Source organism: Achroia grisella, unplaced genomic scaffold (assembly GCF_030625045.1).
Source record: "Achroia grisella isolate CSIRO2021 unplaced genomic scaffold, CSIRO_AGI_Agris_v1 utg1090, whole genome shotgun sequence".
Classification (NCBI taxonomy): Eukaryota; Metazoa; Arthropoda; class Insecta; order Lepidoptera; family Pyralidae; genus Achroia; species Achroia grisella.
The window spans coordinates 555574-574855 of record NW_026712574.1 but is presented as its reverse complement, the minus strand read 5'-3'; the positions used below and the strand labels follow the sequence as shown (position 1 = coordinate 574855).

Genomic DNA, 19282 nt, shown 5'->3' with positions numbered 1-19282 from the left:
TCTACCAAAAAAAGTCCCGTCAAAAGCGGTCCACCAATTTCAGAGATTAGCCGAAACAAACAGACCGACAAAAATTGTAATAAATGTTATTTTAGTGTATGTACCGTATTTATATTCAAATGCTACATGCATAAAAACACGGTTATTTCAATATTACAAACAGACACTCAAATTTTATTTATATTTATAGATACATTAGAAATACTTAGAGGTAAATATATTACAAGTGACTTTTATCAACTTTAAACAATTATTCCTAAACTTTTGGTCTGTTTGTGGATGATGACTAAAATGTATTTACAAAACATCTAAGGATTTGTATCAGTTGTCTAGTACCCATAACACAAGTTCTGTTTACCATGGGACTAAATGGCACTGCGTTAATTATCCAGGATTATTTGTTTATTTACTAGCTGACCCGCGCACTTCGTCTGCATCAACTAACTTGTCATTTACTTTTCCCCCAATTTACTCCCAATTGGCTCCCTACTCATATACGATACGATAAGCGAAATATTTCCTTTGGAAAGTGTTGCCTGTGAATGATACGATGTTGTTGGTCGAGACGATGTATATTACAGATGATAAACTGAATATGTACATAGAAATAATGATCTTATATACTAGATAACAATAGGAAAATGTAAGGTGGAGTGACACTGTTTAGACACAGCAGTGCTTAGTAGACAATATTGAATTTGTCTTACTAGACATTATTAAATGCAATTATTATTTTGATCTATATAGGTGACTGTGTCTATAGAAAGTATTCACAATACCTTGAGGAGGTAAAAACTATCGCTCCTAAGTATATCCTTTAATTCTTGTCACTGATGGTCCTAGGTAGCGAACTTTGAAAAAAAACGGCAAGCACAATAGCTCTGTGTAGGTCTTACCACCAGTGCTAACACCTGACCGTAGGCCAAAACCCTCAATAAAAAAATGTATATAATTTAATTTTATATAGAACTAGCTACTCGCCCAGACTTCGCACGGGTATATATGTATCATATATATAGGTATATAAACCATCCTCTAGAATCACTCTATCTATTAAAAAAACCGCTTCAAAATCCGTTGCGTAGTTTTAAAGATTTAAGCATATATAGGGACGGAAAGACGTCGACAGCGACTTTGTTTTATACTATGTAATGATTGTACAACTGATTTAGTCTATGTGATACTTACTGAGCCTACTTAATAAGAAACTATTGTAAAGCACACGAGGTCGGCCAGCGGCTCTCAACCTGTGCATAACGCACTATGCTTGTAATTACAGGGCCTTGTTTAGTCACTGTGCACTATACATATGACTGTAAAGTCCAGAAACAAGTGACAAGCTTACGGCGATTTATATTTATTCCCCCTTTTTTTGTTTGTTTACAGTTACTGATCGCATTCAATCGACTATATATAATATTGTTTTTTAAATATCTGTCGTAGCTCCGAAGAAGATAGACCGATTTTGATATGATTTTTGTTCTTTCATTTCATGCGATGGTTTTTTGCTAAAGTGATCATTGTGATAGATCGTATTTGCAACTATTTATTAGTTCTTTTTTATTCTATGACTCGCCATCTAATCCCAAGTTAAGCAGAGCTTGTGTTATGGATACTAGACAACTGATATAAATACTCAGACATTTGTATTCACGAATATAATATACAAACAGTATCGGTGTGGGTATTTACTATATTTTTTGTCTGTATTTATTATATATATATATATTTTATATATATATATATATATATTTTATATATTATATTATATATATATATACAAAAAAAAAAACATATCATATCTAAGTTTTAGATATATATTTTTAGTGAATACATGTTTCCACCATCCCAAGTCGAAACCTGAGAGCCCGCGACCATCGAGAGTAAAGCGCGCTAAACCTCTAGACTACCGAGTTACATAATTTATTCGCTGTGATGTCAAAAAACGAAAATGTATTGTATACAAAAACGTAACATGTTAATTAGAAAATCGCTACCACTCTGTTCCCCGCTGTCGCTCACTCCTGTGTTTTGTACCACGCGTGTGTGTTGCGGCCGACGGCGCGTGTCGGGCGAAAGTAACGTTGCGTATTGCGAGCAATTGCTGGTTTTACTTATTGGGGTATTAGACTTTAACTTTAGTACACGAACCATGAAATAGGGTTTCATGTCACATACATAACATCTTGCTAATATTATAAACGGGAAAGTTTGTGAGTATGGATGGATGTTTGTCACCCTTTCACACAAAATCTGCTGAACCGATTTTGATGAAACTTTACAGTAATATAGGTTATACATCAGAATAACATGTAGGCTATAATTTAAAATGGTATTATGTAAATAGGGCGAAATATAATGATAAATGTCAAGTAAGCGTAGAAGATGAAGTTGCTCAGGTCAAGTAGTCTCATCATAAAGTAGGGACGGATAATATAACTTTTATTGTAATTTTTTTCGGATTACACTAATGTTGTTAAGTCTAATGCGAAATATAATGATAAATGTCAAGTAAACGTGATGCAGACGAAGTTGATAGCCTTATATATGTATGTAAGGCGTGACCTTACATACATATACAGCTTTGCCCGCGGTTTTACCCGCGTGAAATTTATAGTCTATGTGTTATTCTGTGTATAAGCTATATTACTGCAAAGTTACTTCGAAATCTGTTCAGCAGATTTTGAGTGAAGCAGTAAGAAACAAACACCCATCCATCCATTTATACTCACAAACTTTCGCGTTTATAATATTAGTAAGACAATAATCCGGAAAATATATTCATATGAATTATTTATTATTAAAGGATCGAATCTGTAACTATATATATGTGAGGCAGTAAATTACGCTGCTACTCCATCAAGGTTATGCCAAATATTGTGTTAATTTTAATACTGTGTAACATGCGAAGTACTTCATATAAACACACCTTTAATTGCGCACAATATTCATAAAACAATGAATTCGAGATGCTAACATAAATAAAAACAGCGTGAAAATGTTATAAAGGCCAAACGTTGACATCAAAACTATTAAATACACCATTTATATATATAAACATGCTATATAAATTACTACCAGCCCTGTTCACAGACCACGCACTGACCAAGGTTTTCACATCCTTGAAATGAACTACTACTATAAAGCAGCATATACACTTCACGGAACTAAATTTAGGCGATCATATTGGGGTATTATTGTTAGTAATTGCAACCCCATTGCAATGCAGCATGTCAGTTGACCTTCACGCGGTTCCCCCTGGAAACCATCGTGATAACCTGGTTAATTTGTCACGATGGGCTAACTAAGCTGACATATTCATCTTATCATCCTCCACTGGTGCCCCGTGGAGGATGACAAGATGAATATGTCATAGTGGAAACCGTTAGCACAGGCGAGCGCACCATTCCATTATCATCCCTCAAAAAAATCTAGGCAATAACTAATTATAATCTAGGTTAGGCGATTCCCTTACCATCTAAGCCCAGATTTTAAATGCCTAGATTATAATTTTCTTACTCACTATTTGGCAGTAATTATTATTATTCTTCTTTATTTTTCACACTTTATATTCTCCAAATTTTTCGCTATTATAAGTTAAAATTACAGAATAAAGAACTTTTATATATAATAATATGTTCTACGATTTAAATGATGGTGCTGTGATGTATATAGCAGGTTTAGCACACTTTACCATCAGGGGTTTGATTCCTCGCACAGTTCAAACATTTGATTTCATTTCATTGTATGTAAAAATCTGCATTTCTATATATCGTGTATATACAAGTGCAAACAAGGTCAAGGTGATCAATTATCCTTAAAAGAGTCCAAAATGCTAGAGAGTTTCTTGCTCGTTCTTCTTGTGATGACCTCAATGCTTTCCAAATGAGCGGTAGATTAAAAAATGTAATGACAATTCAAAAGTGCTTAAATTAAGTTTATTTGAAGAAATTATTTTCTATTCTATTCTATTCACAGTCTATCCCTTTTCCACCCCGTACAGGATAAAGCTCGTGGATAAGCTACATATGTAAATATGTTTCGATTGTAGGAAAGTTTAGGCAGTGAAATTACAGGATAAGATAAAACATATGTTCCACAAGAATATGATGGTTTTGTTCATGTATATAGACGACGGTACAAACTTTGAAAAGGGTCAAGCATAATATATATAAAATCTCCAGTTCGCTACAGGTCCAAGCACAGGTGATCAATATCCCAAAAAACCTATTAGGATCATATATATAAGACCTCAGATGCTGGTCGCAGCTATTTCACTTGCTAACACAACTTTCTCTATCTAAATATGGTTTCAAAGAGGAAAAAATTGAGAAAAAGCCTCTTGGGTTACGCTAACTTTTCCGATGATAAAGCCGCGTTGGATTAAAAATATCTTCTTTGTGTAATTGTTTGTATTGAATTATGAAAAGATATCTGTACTTATATTTACGGTAATATATATGTTTAAATGTACGATATTGCTTTAAAAATTTAAGGCGTGGAGGTATATAAACTGCATGGTGTTTTTTTTAATTATATATATGTAAGATAATGGAATTTTGCCCAAAGCCTGCGCTATCGGTTTCAAAGAGGCGGGGCACCAGTGGAGGATGATAAGATGAGCATGAGGTCAATGATTGTTTTTTGTACATTGTGACAAATTCAAAAGAATTTATCACGATGGTTTACGACAAATTAAATGATAAATAAAATGGTAATATATATGTTTAAATGTACGATATTGCTTTAAAAATTTAAGGCGTGGAGGTATATAAACTGCATGGTGTTAAGCCCACCATGTGCTACGTATTGTTCTGTTTGCATTAAAGTTATATAAATTAATTAGCTACTCGCCCCGACTTCGCCCAGGTGTACATGTATTATATACAAACCTTCCTCAAAAATCACTCTATCTATTTAAAAAAACCCCTTCAAAATCCGTTGCGTAGTTTTAAAGATTTAAGCATACATAGGGATGAACATACAGCGACATCGACTGTTTTATACTATGTAATGATTATTAATCTTATTCCTTGCGAATATAGAAGAAATATTGAACAATTAAGTAAAACATCTGAAAGACCATCATATGAAACTAGTGCTTACAAAAGCGCGTAAGCACTTTTATAACCAAACCAAGTGCTTATCGGGTGCTCCAATAGTGGCGAAAATCGTTAGCGAAACAAAATTAAACTGTTTACTTTATTACTATTACTACTTAAGTATTCCCTTTTGATTTTTTTTATCGCTATCAGATGAACAATTTATACAGAAGACAAAATCGGCTTTTCCTAATATCGGGATTGGGGGGAAGGAGATTGTTACTAATAAGAACTAATGGAGGTTCATTGCTAGCAATGTACCATGTTAGATCGTCCACGCGGTTCCTCCTGGAAACCAACGTGAAAAATTCACTAGAAATTTAACACAATGGTCTCCATATAACAATATAACACCTGACCTTATGCTCATCCTATCATCCTCCACTGGTGCCCCGCCAGCGTAAATCGCAAAGTGCACCTGTCCAATCCATGAAAAAAAATAAAATGGTAAACGGGTAATAACATTAGATTTGGTTACACATAGAAATGTCAGGGTCGAATGCCGGACCAGTGTCCTATGATTTACAGGGCACTCGTCTGATAATGATTACAATAATAGTGGTCGAAATTCGACCACAATTAATTTAAATTGGTTTGGACTGAATTTAAATTGTTTTGTTTAGATGCAATAAATTTGATTTAATTTGAAAAAAAAATTAAGCTTGTACATTATTAGGGTTCTATTATCAAAGACTTTAGACATTTATTATTAAAGACAAAGAATATTAATTTATACTCAATTTGACCACAGATAATAAACAAAAGAGTAGATATGCGTCTGTGTATCAAATACATTTTAGTTGGGGGGAATGGGATTGTTAGTAATGTGGATTTAGGAATCCATTGCTAGCTACTATGTCAGATTGACGTCAATGATGGTTTTCTTTGGAAACCCGTTCAGTTCCTTGAAATTTGTCACGATGAGCTAACTGATCTAGTGATCATCTTATCAACCTCCACTGGAAACCCACCAGCGCAAACCGTTAGAGCTGGCGGGTTCAACAATTTTCTTCTTCTTCTTCCGGCCTTATCCCATCTTCATTTGGGGTCGGCTCCCATAATCTTTCTTCTCCAGTGGTGTCTATTTTGGACTGTTGCTGGCTCTATTTCCGTTGTCCTTAAGGTCCTTACTAACTACTGACATCTATATTAATTGGGGTCGTCCACGCTTTTTCGATCCTGAATTGAGATCGAGAACTTTTCTGGCCAAGTGGTCTTCCGGTCTCCTCATGACATGGCCATACCATCTAAGACGTGCTTCCAGCTTATCCAGTATAGGTCTTATTCTGAATGAGCCTCTGATATAGTGATTTGGCACTTTGTCCAAGAGGGTAATTCCGCCAGACCACCTGAGCATTCTCATCTCGGCGACATGAAGTATGTCCGATTGCCGTTTCGCGAGTGGCCAGCATTCCGCGCCATATGTTATCGCTGAACCGACTGCGCTGACCGACCGACAGCTACTGCTGACCTAATCCTGGACAGACCACTGCTGACAGCTCTCTCCATTTATGCCATCCTGCATTCTTACAGTGCGTGATATCTTTGTCGATGCTGCCGTCGTTAGCTATTACACTACCCAAGTATTTGAAACTTTCAACGGTTTTGAGCTCGGTGCCTTGGAGTAGCATCAATTTAAAAAAAAATGGTAGTATGTTCTTTTATTGATTTAATTAATATTTCCTGTATAATTTTAAGAAATATTAGCATTCTGCACTCCTTCTCTGTAACTATAAATATATAGATTTTTATACTCCCCGTCCGCTCAATTTTGGCAAAAAGGTTTTGCTTCACGTATTAATCATCACATAAATAAAAATGGAGTGTCTGTTTGTAATATTAAAATATCTATTTTTTATTACATGCATATGAATATAAATGCGGTACATACACCAAAATAACATTTTTTACAATTTTTGTCTGTCTCTCTGTTTGTTCCGAGTATCTCTGAAATGGCTGCACCGATTTAGACACGACTTTTTTTGGCAGGTAGCTGATGTAATAGAAAGTAACTTATACTACTTTTATTTAAAAAAAATAAAGTTAAATTAGATTTTCGTTAAATTAAAGTTAAATAGAAATTCCAAGCTTACGTTGTCGCGGGTACAGTTAGTCCGTAATAAAACTTCGCCGTGTTATTTGTAAATATATGTCAGTCAGTGAATCAACGAAGCGTTATATACTTGTATATAAATATAGTAATAGATACCACTGAGTTACTAGTCCATGCCTCGTTTTCTAGCGTTGCCTGTGACAATTTTCCATTGTTGATTTTAATCGTAACAAGTAAAAGATAATCGAGATCGTTTCGAAACGTTCGCTTACAAGAATAAACTCATTATACTGAATACTGTTCTGCTTTCCGATAACAATCTGATGGAGAACTAACTAGGTAATTAGTAAAAGGTGTCTAATGAATATGTAACGCTAGATTATTTTTTGATTTTCTTCTATCGAAGTTTATTTATCTAATTATAATCTATACAGCCGAAGCCGATATATATATATATATATATATAGACATAATGTTATATTCATTATTTAAATTATTAACCGGGTATTAACACGAATAATTTTATGGCAAATAAAGGTATTTACCTCCCTCGACGTTTCGACTAGGTTGCACTAGCCGTGGTCACGAGCTGACTGGAGTAACAGCGATGTCAATGTAGATAGGTGACAGCAGTTATTTTTTCATCTACCGTCACTAGATTGTTTAACGAAAGTTCGCGACACACAGCACTCACGGTATCCGTACACTTATTGACTATTGATGCTACTGAACTTTGCTTGAATTTATTTATGACTGGATTCCACGTAGATGATAATTTTAAGCCATCCTCTCTGTTGAAATTGGGATGTTTTTTAATTTCAATCGCCTCCGTAGACTAAAGACTAACTTTACACTGAACTTAAATCTATGTAAACTAATGGAAGTGTCTCAAATGTTGGCAGAAATATTACTAGTGTAGGACACACACTTTCAATTATAATAATAATTCATGACAATTCACACAGCGCCATCTAGTCTCAAGCAAAGCAGAGCTTGTTTATGGGTACAACTGATATAAGTATTTATTACATAGAAAACAGTCAAATGCATACAAACAGAGTCATGAATACAAATGTTTGTACCGTGTGAGGAATCGAACCGGAAGTAAGGCGGTGTGATAAACCGCTAGATCACTGAATTACAACTTCAAATTCAAAATATCTTTATTCATGTAGGTCTATTACAGACTCTTATGATATGTCAAATCTACCGTCTACTGAAACATAACTTATAAAGCAAGCTGCAAAAGCGGCTAAAATTGGTGAACCTGACCCTCACAGGGTAACACACCTGTGTAACAGTTTCGTATGTTATAGTATAGAATATAATAGAAAATTATTTATTCAAATAAACTTAATTTAAATACTTTTGAATAGTCATAACAATGTTTTTTTAATCTTCGGAAAGCTGTTTCATCGCAAGAAGAACGAGCAAGAAACTTGTGTGTTGCTCTTTTAAACAATCCTTGTAAGTTCACATTATACAATTCGAAACGTGTGAATACAAACTACCAACCAGCACTAATTTATTAGGATTAAATATAAGTACACAATAAGATTAAATCACTCGTAGTGATAAGAGCAGACCAGTCCCTACAAGCAGTAGTCGTTCACGAGTATGACGGATGAGACAGCCATCACTGCGCACGACCATATTTTAGGGAGCCCAATGACCCATATAAAAAACAATGAAAGAAAAATTTTCAAACCTGTTAAGACGTATTTCAGTGACCAAGGGAAATGGGGATTTATTATTTTACACATAGATTCGAAAATTAGTCGACAGCCACAACGCGCCGGCTAGCCCCACTATCGACAGGTCCGAAACAGGTCGAAGGTCGTTTCAGTGACGTTTTGATTTGCCGGATATCCGCGTGAAGTGGAATGAAGGACACGGTACAAACTCCTAGCAGTCATTACCAGAATTGTTTCTTCAAAATCAAGATTGTTTCACTTCTAATTCAGTTTGTATTTATTATGACAACAAACTGCCAGAGTATGTATTCAACTTGCCAGTAAAAAATTCAATTGTCATATAAAATATTTTATTTGTAAAAAACTTATTATAAAATTGAAAAATTTGTAAATGATAATAATAAAGTCAAATTAATAAATAAAGATGGCTCAAATTAATCGACGACTAGTTATCTAATGAAAACGTTAAGTTAATATGGTCTCCCATCCAAGGAATGACTGGTCACAACGATGCTTAACCTCATTGATCGAGTAACCTCTAATCTTTAGTGAATTCAATGACAAATAACGTAACCTATGAACTTTTGTTATGTACTCTAATGAAAAAGCAAAGTCATTATGGTCTCCCATCCAAGGAATGACTGGTCACAACGATGCTTAACCTCATTGATCGAGTAACCTCTAATCTTTAGTGAATTCAATGACAAATAACGTAACCTATGAACTTTTGTTATGTACTAAGTATTATATTTTATGATTCATAGTTATTCCACGACTGAAAATTAAATTAGTCATTATTTTGCGATCAAGTTGATTTTTACACGATTTCACATCATTGTAACGATAAAATGGCGTATACACGCAGACAAGTAGCACCATATCATTTCTCATGACACACAGGTCAAGAAGTGACCTTTGAGTAATTGTATTGTATAAAACATTTTATTTTATACAGTCCATATTAAAATAAGTCAGTTTAGTCATTTATATAGATAGACAGAATAATAATGACCCTGGACAATTCACACAGCGTCATCTAGTCCCATGCTAAGCAGATCTTGCATTAGGTAATAGACAATTGATACAAATACTTTGATATATTTTGTTTGTACTATCCTTTTATTCTTGTGAAAATAAAACTAATATTTTGTACTAATGTAAAGAATAAAGATTTGTATTTTCCCTCCAATGATTTAGCTCAGAAGGACAAATAAAAATTAGTGTTCTGTGTTCTTTTTTTTTAAAGTTATATAATACAATGCAGCTAAATGAGGTAGCATACATTTATAAGTAACAATACCTGACGTCTTAGACACATTTTTTTGTCAAATCATACTAGTACATATTTGTATATATATATATATATATATATATACATATATTTATTTATTATTATTATTATTTATCTATTTATACATTTATATTTTTGTGTTTTTGTATATATATATATATAGTACCTGTTATAGCAAGTATTTAAGTACGTATATATGTATGTTCATAGGTATGTATGTAAGCTTATTACTATATACATATATACCTAAGTTAGGTAAATACAAATAGTATGCCTTATCCCATTACTACCCTTCAACCGCTTTCTGTTTTCAACCAATGGTTAGCTGATAGAGAATGCCATATGGCATTAAGCTCGCCAATTGTACATTATTTTAAATAGTGCAATAAAGGATAAATAAAATAAATAAATACATATACACAGAAAACACCCAGACCGATAACAATCATACTCATCAATACAAATGTTTGTACCGCGCGTGAAATCGAAGCCGCGATCATCGTAAAGCGATGTATTAAACCACTAGACATCTGTGGCTATAAATGTATCAGGAACATCACGGCTGTCCAACGACAACTCTTATTAATTGTTTAACCAGTTGTTGTGTATTCAATATTTTTTCTATTTGATTATTTAATTGAATTAGTGCTAATTGGTAGTTTGTATTCACACACTTAAACTTAAATTGTAAAGTAAGAATAAAATTATTTAAAACAGCAACACACAAGTTTCTTGCTCGTTTTTCTTGTGATGAGACAGCTATCCGAATTAGCGGTAGATTAAAAAAAATGTGGTGACTATTCAAAAGTGCTTCAATGTAAGTTTATTTGAATAAATGATTTTCTATTCTATTCTACAATAACGACGAGGCAATAGTTGCCATTGATATATTAAAAGAAGTACCTAATAAAGACAACTAACTTTTAAAATCAAACAGGGATTCAAATTACGACGGCCTGAGCCGAAGTTCGGACCCTTAGCGGTGCCCTCAGACTAAAGTCATATCCGTCAGGCGGGAGTTGGCTTTCAGCCGCCGTAAAAGTCCTTCCGCTGGTTTGGAGTGCCATCTGCACTCGTCCCTGTCTTCCGGTGATGTTGTAAAGGGCAACGGCATTAGAGTAGTCCGAATTTTTTTCTTATTGCAACCCTATAAAACATACAGAAACACATTAAATACAAGATAATTAAAATTTGTGGAAACCAAACGTTTTTAAAACTATAATTACATATAATATTGCGATATATCGCAGTAATATCTTTGTATATGTATGTATATACAAAAAATGTACACAAGCTCTGCTCTCAAGATTGGTCTAGAGAACGCTGTGTGTATTCCCCAAGCCTATTATTATTGTATGCACTGTTCCTTGTACTTATACCTAAAAGCTAAATTGGCATACCAACGAGCCTCGGAGGCAGTTCTCACTCTTCTTTGACCGAAACATAGCAAGTTACTTAAAGGTAAATATGTAAGACGAGAAAAAGGTAATGAAATAGGTAAGACGAGATATCTTCGCTGACGACTGTACAAAGTTTTTTTTTAGGTAATAGGTAATAGCAAATTTTTTTATTGTTATTCATATTCTAAGATGTCACCACCTTTCCAAAGTAAAATTTATTTATTTCAGGCAATTTAATACTATATGTATATACAACAATATTGACCCATATTATATATACCTTAAGAACTAACATATATTTGTACACATGTATAGACAACAAACACATCAATTTTATTTATATAGATATACATATAATTAAAATTGGTGTGTCTGTTTGTAATATTGAAATAACCGTTTTTTACTACATGCATATGAATATAATACAGTACATATACCAAAATAACATTTTTTTACAATTTTTGTCTGTCTGTCTGTTTGTTCCGGCTAATCTCTGAAATGGCTGGACCAATTTTGACGGGACTTTTTTGGCAGGTAGCTGATGTAATAAGGAGTAACTTAGGCTACTTTTATTTTAGAAAAATTAAATTAAAATTCCACACTGACGAAGTCGCGGGTACAGCTGGTAGAAAATAATAAAATATGAATATAGTCTTTGTGGTTACCACAATCACTGTAGCAGTTTGCCACTGTATCGGTGGTGCACAACACCCTTCAGCTAGTAGTCTACCTTCATGAAGGTGGACAGCATGTTGGTGGGGAACCAGGCCACGAACGCTCGAGTGACTCGTCTCCAATAATGCCACATGTCTCAAATTGAATAAAAACAAAAAAATCAATCAATCAAACGCATTTCGTAATTTCCATTTCACTACGATTTTCGTCCATAATCAACCATTTGTATTGAAACGCAAGTCATTATGTTATTGTTACCATCATTGATGGTTCCACGTGGTCTATGATCTATAACGAACGAAACACCATTATCGTTATGTTCGTTACACCATTAACAACATGGCAAAATACGTGTTACGGTGTTAATTACGTTTTTCAAAGTAAAAGTGTCAAAACTAATTTAATTTAATGGAAAATAGAAAAATTATAAGTGAATTAATATTTTTAAACGATGATAATGAAATGGTGTTTAATCTTCTGTTGACGGTACATGCTGGCGAGAGACTGTTAGAAGATGATAGCATGAGGGTCAAAGCAGTCAGGTCAGAACATTTGCACATTGAAGAATATTTATTGCATAGATAGATAGATAGATAGATAGATAAAAATCTTTATTCGTATCCCGATAACAAAGATAGTACAAACAAAATTCAAATAACACATAAGAATAGTAAATAATTATAAAAAAAAAATACAACACATAATACTTTAACTTCCAAATAAAATAAAAAACATAAAATAAACATTAAAATATATATTAGGTGCCACAGGGATACGAAAGGGTTGAGCTACTCAGTGAACAATTTGCTCAGCGAGCAAAACACTGATTTTCAGTAGCAGCCCAGTGGTGGTGCGATCGCGTGCAGCGACATATTCACTCAACAATCTTAATGTTACCAAAATTTAAATTAAACTAATTCTTAATAAAAATAATAGAAGAAAAAAAATAATAAAATAAATAAATCAAAATGTATCAATATCAATATCAATTCAAATACAAATAACTGTTGACGCAGACCATTACCTAAGCGACCAAAGGCTTTCAAAAAATAATAATAATATATAAATGCTAGGAATTGTCTAGTAGAAAAAGATTTATCTTTTTCTTAAATACCTGTTTTGAAGTAATGGCTCTTATAGGTGGAGGGATATTATTCCAGCATTTAGTCGCCTGGTAGCGGAAACTTCCCGTAAAAGCAACAGTTCGGTGAGAATACATTGCTAAAGGAACCCGTGCTGATCTAGGGACGCCGACATAATGACTTTCAAAAGATGAAAATTTTAATTTATTATATAAGTATTCTGGATTTTTAAATGTCATTATATCAAACATCAGTACTGCGAGATGCAACCGCCTCCGTGATTCCATGTTAAGAATTGATGCATTATTTAGAAATGGAGAGACATGAGTACGTGGAGGTATGTCAAAACAGAAGCGGCCACAAGCATTTTGTACGCGTTGCATTATATTCCGAGAATTACATACAAGGCGAGGACCATATACTAGATCACCGTAATTGAACTTAGAGAGAATAAGGGACTCACATAATAATATTCTTACTCTCTCTGTGAGATAATTACGTACTTTATATAATATTTTTAAACGGTAGAAACAGTCTCGGACTACATTTAATACATGACGCTCGATTCATAGGTGATTTAACATTGTGCTTGTGCGTCAGAAAAAGTTTCTGGAAAAATTCACTGTAGAGGACAGCCATTCATTCTGTAAGAGTGGTATTTTAGTTTCTTTCAAGTAGAACGACAGTGAAATTCAACAGCTGGTATTAATCTGAACAATTCCTCAGAACATTCTCCGTGATAAATTTATGCCTAGATTTTATTTATGATTCTATTTGCACCGCCAACAATTATACTCAGCACTAGCTATGGTTGACTGGTAGAAAATACCGCATGGTATTAAGTCCGCCAAATGTACATTTACTTCTTGTACTGTGTGCATTAAAATTCTGTAAGTAAATAATTATATCTGTCTTTATTATATTAGTATAGATAATCATTTTCTTTATTTCCAGAGTGGTGCCAACATCGAAGAGAAAGCGAGAGTCATCATTCGCTATCATAACAGAGACTCCAGTTGCATCGCGACCTTCCAGTCCGAGGTCTTTGCCAGTTGAAATAAAACCTGGAAGAGTATCGCCATTTAAAGGTAAATCTTTAACACAATTAGTAGTCGGCAATTCACGGCCCTATACTCTTTTAGACCTTGTGACCTACAGTGCATTAATAGATAGACACCTATTATCTAGATTATAAAAATTCTTCCTACGTCAATTTGGCACTGTGTGATCTTGACCCATACAAAGCGAAATATTAATCACTAAAGTCTGTTAATTGATTTTTTTTTATTTCGATTCACTATCCAGGAAATATGCATACCTGTATACAAATTACAGGTGTAATTACAAATATAAATAATGGATATAAATAGAGGAAAGTACTTATCATATCCATGTGATAACCAAATCCATATTTTTTTCAGAGACACATGTATTGAAAACATTTATTTTTCTAAATGGTTTTCAAATACTTATATAATAAATATAGATATGACTTACATATACGTTTAATATTATTAGGTCGAGGATTCAGAGAAGAGACCTCACGACATACCACACCAAAAACATCAGCTGCCAACTCCCGAACAAACTCACCTCCCAGAAGAAGAACCAACTCCTTGTCTAAAATCGATAAAATGGCTCAAGCAGCTACAATACAACCTCTTATACACACGTTAAGTAGGCCTCATTCACCTAGGAATTTTCTTAAAGAAAATATTGAAGAGATTCGAGAATTAAGTGAATTAAATAGAGAAAAACATGAAGCTGAAGCACAGAGGAAGAAAATAGAAGAAGAAGAAGCTCTATTAAAAGAAATGGGCTTATTGGATAAGAATGCAAGGAGTGACGCGATTAGAAGTGTTGTATGTTCACGAACAACATCCAGAAGCAACTCCCCAAATAAAATAAACCTTAGATCCAGATCTAATTCCCCTTCAGCTATATTACATTTCGAAAACATTGCTGCTAGCAACAATGAATTCATCAACAAAGATGACGGGATGCCCAAACCTGTAACGCATAAATCTCGACTTCGATCTGTATCAAGGTCACAGCCTCAGTCGAATGATGGATCACCGAAGCATTCATCTAAGGTACCCAAACGCCAAAACTCTGTTTCACCATCAAGACGAGATAATTCCAAATCAAGATTTCCAGAAAATAGTCTCAACAAAAATCAAAGATTCATTTCAAATAGTACTAGTAGTATTCATGAAAGTATAAAAGTTGGAAGTCAGGCACATGATAAAAGAGCTATGAGTAAAAGCACTCAGTTTTTGAATATTGCACCAGCTCATATTCGGGGAAAGCCTCCTATTTCTCCTGGTCGTGGTGGGCCACCACCAGCAAACAAATCTATTAATTCTAAAAGACTGTCTCCCATTGTAGGCACTCCAAATAAAAGCCCAACAGAAGATTTGAAACCTAAGTCTGCTAAAACATCCACAAAGCCTTCGCCAATGCCTAGAAAGACTATAAAAACAGTCGGTAATACACCTGCTACATCTAGATTAAATTCTAGACAGCCTAGCAGAACAGTAAGTAGAGACCACAGCCCTGAGAAACGTAAAGCCCTTCCTAAAGTTACTTCAACATCAAAACCAGTGACTAAAACTCCAAACAAGTCTATTACTCGAACACCAAGCTCTAAATCAATTCAAAAACCAATAACAAATAATAATAAACCAGAACCTAAAAAAACAATTAATAGAACAAATAGCATTAAAAGTTTAACGAGAACACCAAGCACTAAGACTTTGTACGAAAAACCACCGTTACTCAAAAAAAGAGACAGTAAATTAGATTTAACAGACAAATCACAATCAATGAATAAAATTAATGAAGTAGGTGCAAGAAAAGATGAAAAGAAGGCGATTAAGTCTGGCAAAAAAGATAAAGATAATAAAGAAGATGCTAAAAAGAAAGAAAAAGAACAAGCTAAAAAGGGTGTTGATTCATGTACAGGTGGAGATGAAGTAACCAAACAGGATAATGAAACGCAGTATGACAAAATTACTAATGAGAAAGGAGAGTTAGTAATTTTGACGAAAAAAAGCGTTGTTTCTATGACAACGGCAGCAATTACTTCACAGCCTTTAGAAGTTGTGACTACAGTTACTAATCAGTTACCAAATGTATTGGAGAAGGCAAGGGAGAAAGGAATTTTTGAAAGGTTAGGTTCAAAAGACTCATTAGCACCGAAAGATGACGATAAGGAAGAAGAACATGCAAAACCAGAAACGAAGGAAGTTGCTGAAAAAGATAAAGAAAAGGATCCTGAGAAAAATAAGACTAAATTAAAAGATAACGATAAGGAAAAAGAAAAAGAAAAGGACAAAGACAACGTTAAAGAAGTTGAAAAGTCCGATAAAACTGATGAGAAAAAGCAAGCAAAACATACTAAGGCGACAGAAAAAACAGTATTTAATGAGGAGAACATAAAGTTAAGGCTCTTACAACCACCTTACAATAATCCTCAAGTAGAAAAGGCACGACAAAAAATAGAAAGCATATTAAAAGAACCAGAAGTATCCACGGAGAATATTTTATCCGTGCCACCAAAAACTTCCTCCGCTGAAACTAAAAGTACATTAAAAAACGTTGCCAATAAGACAAAAGCAGAGATAAAAGAAACTAAAGACGAGATTGCAAGTAAGTTAACTGACATTAAAAATGATCTCGTCAAACAAAATGATAAAACTACCGCAGAAATGCGCTCCGAAGCTACTAAAATTGTTGATAGCATTATGACGCCGGTAGAAAATCCGAAGCCTAAAGAGAATCAAGAAAAAGTGGAACCCAAAAAAGATGTAGAACCGATAGTCGTTGTTGTGAATGAAAAAAAGAAAAATGGCCCGACGGAAATGGAAAAGGTGACGGAAACGCTTGTTAAAGGCGAACCGGAAGTAGAAGTACAAAGTTCAAATTTGTCAACGCCGGGAACTGAGAAGATGGCGGTACACCAGCCGGTCGAAGGAAGCGGGTCGGATAAATCAACTCACAGCAATGGCGGGTGAGTGACCCACTTTTTAACTATTGTTACAAATATATTAATTATAATTTATTGTTTGGAAAATTGGGGTAATTGTTCATTGATTAAGTGTTCTTTATAATTTTGTAAAAGAATCTGATGATTTTAATAAATAACAATTGCAATTGTACACATTATGTAAAGTTATATACCATACTAGCTGTACCCGCTTCTTCATCCGTATAGAACAGAGACATTGGAAAGCATTTTAAATTATTTAGGCTAATTATAAAAAGCCAAAGAAAAAAGTTTATTCGTTCTAAATTCTATAGTGAATTTCCATAGAATCTTTTATTCCCTATTTTATTTTACGAGTATATTTTTTACAAATTTTAGTTATGTTATGCTAGAATCTAAGTGGTCTCGGACCGTGTAGTTTCACAGGAGCTTCCTCCCGCCTACACAATCTAAATTGTAAACTGAACTACCTGCCGAGGTTTTCTCACGAGACTACAGCATGAAGTTTATCAAGTAGGGGGTATATTAAGGTTTCTTAAGGGTTAGCAATGCTCACAATGGGTCACATGGCTCCCCTGGTGTCTCAAGCGTCCATCGTGTAGGGTACGGTAACCGTTTACCATCAGATGGGTCGTACGCTTGTTTGCCACCATTGTAAAAAGGGTAAAAAGGGTACACTTAATCAACTTCTCAATACATGTACGAAAATATTATTTATGCCAAGACGATTTCAAAAGAGTTAGTGATTACACTAATAAAAGCTTACGCAACAATAACAAACTGATTTTACCTAAATGTCGTTTAACTAAAGTTAGTAATTCGTTTTTTGGCAATTGCGTAAGGGTTTACAACAAACTACCAGTCTCTTCTAAATCTGCCTGAAAAAAGATTTAAATGTATGAAACACTTCCTTTGTAAAAAAGCATATAGCAGCAAAGACTCCTTTGGAGTTGTACAAAAGTGGAAATTAAAGAAATATAATAATATTAAAGTAAATTAAAAAAGGCACGGACGAATATGTTTGTGAAAAATTGTATTTAATTAAAAAAAAAAGTTATTCTTATATAATGTCACATAAACAATCCCGAATGCATAACAAACAAGTTACGTTGCTATCGAAATTGTCAATTTCTATTTGAAGCCTACTTAATATACAGCCGTAACTCGCGGGTATAATGAAAGGAAAGTTAATTCCCTCACAGATATCTATTTTCACCATAATACCTTAGAGATTTCATGCGGTTCGCATGCCTAATAACCCGAGGTGTTCTCGGTTTCACGTTTAAAACGTTTCATTGTTATTTAAACTGACAATAACGTGAATAGTTGAGTAACGAATAAGTAAAGACCCTTATACACTGCATTACACTCCAATTACACAATACTTTGTGATCTATCGGTTAAGCACAGCGCTTCACTTCCGATAGTTCGGGTTCGATTCCTCATGATCTTTTAATAATACAAACGCGAAAGATTTATGAATATGGATGGATGGATGTTTGTTACTCTTTCACGAAAAAACTACTGAACTGATTTGGTAAAACATTTATGTTTTTACTTTTTATGTTCGTTATTTATCTATCCTCCAGAGTTATTATTATTATTAACTAGCTACACCCGTGACTTCGTCCGCGTGGAATTTAACTTTACTTTTCTAAAATAAAAGTAGCGTTAAAGTTACTCCTTATTACATCAGCTACCTGCCAAATAAAGTCCCGTCAAAATCAGTCCAGCTATTTCAGAGATTAGCCGAAACAGACAGACGAAAATTGTAAACAATATTATTTTGGTGTATATACCGTATTTATATTCAAATGCATGTAGTAAAAAATGTTTTTTTCAATATTTCAAACAGACATTCCAATTTTATTTATATGTATAGATGTATAGATTAATCTATTAATACTAAAAACAGTTTTATTATAAACAATGTATCATGGCACACTAATTATTATTATTACTTATACCTCAGGGTAATTTTTGTGACGATAAAATTA

General features: G+C 33.9%; 1 protein-coding gene across 1 annotated transcript in view; it reads left to right on the top strand.

Annotated features, from left to right (window-relative positions):
• The window catches only part of LOC131848649 (protein stum), a 68359-nt gene that overhangs the window by 23021 nt on the left and 26056 nt on the right, over positions 1 to 19282 (top strand). The window contains exons 2-3 of the mRNA XM_059198574.1: positions 14252 to 14385; positions 14816 to 17309. Of these exons, the coding sequence (XP_059054557.1) occupies positions 14252 to 14385; positions 14816 to 17309 (2628 nt within the window). The remainder of the gene's footprint in view (positions 1 to 14251; positions 14386 to 14815; positions 17310 to 19282) is intronic.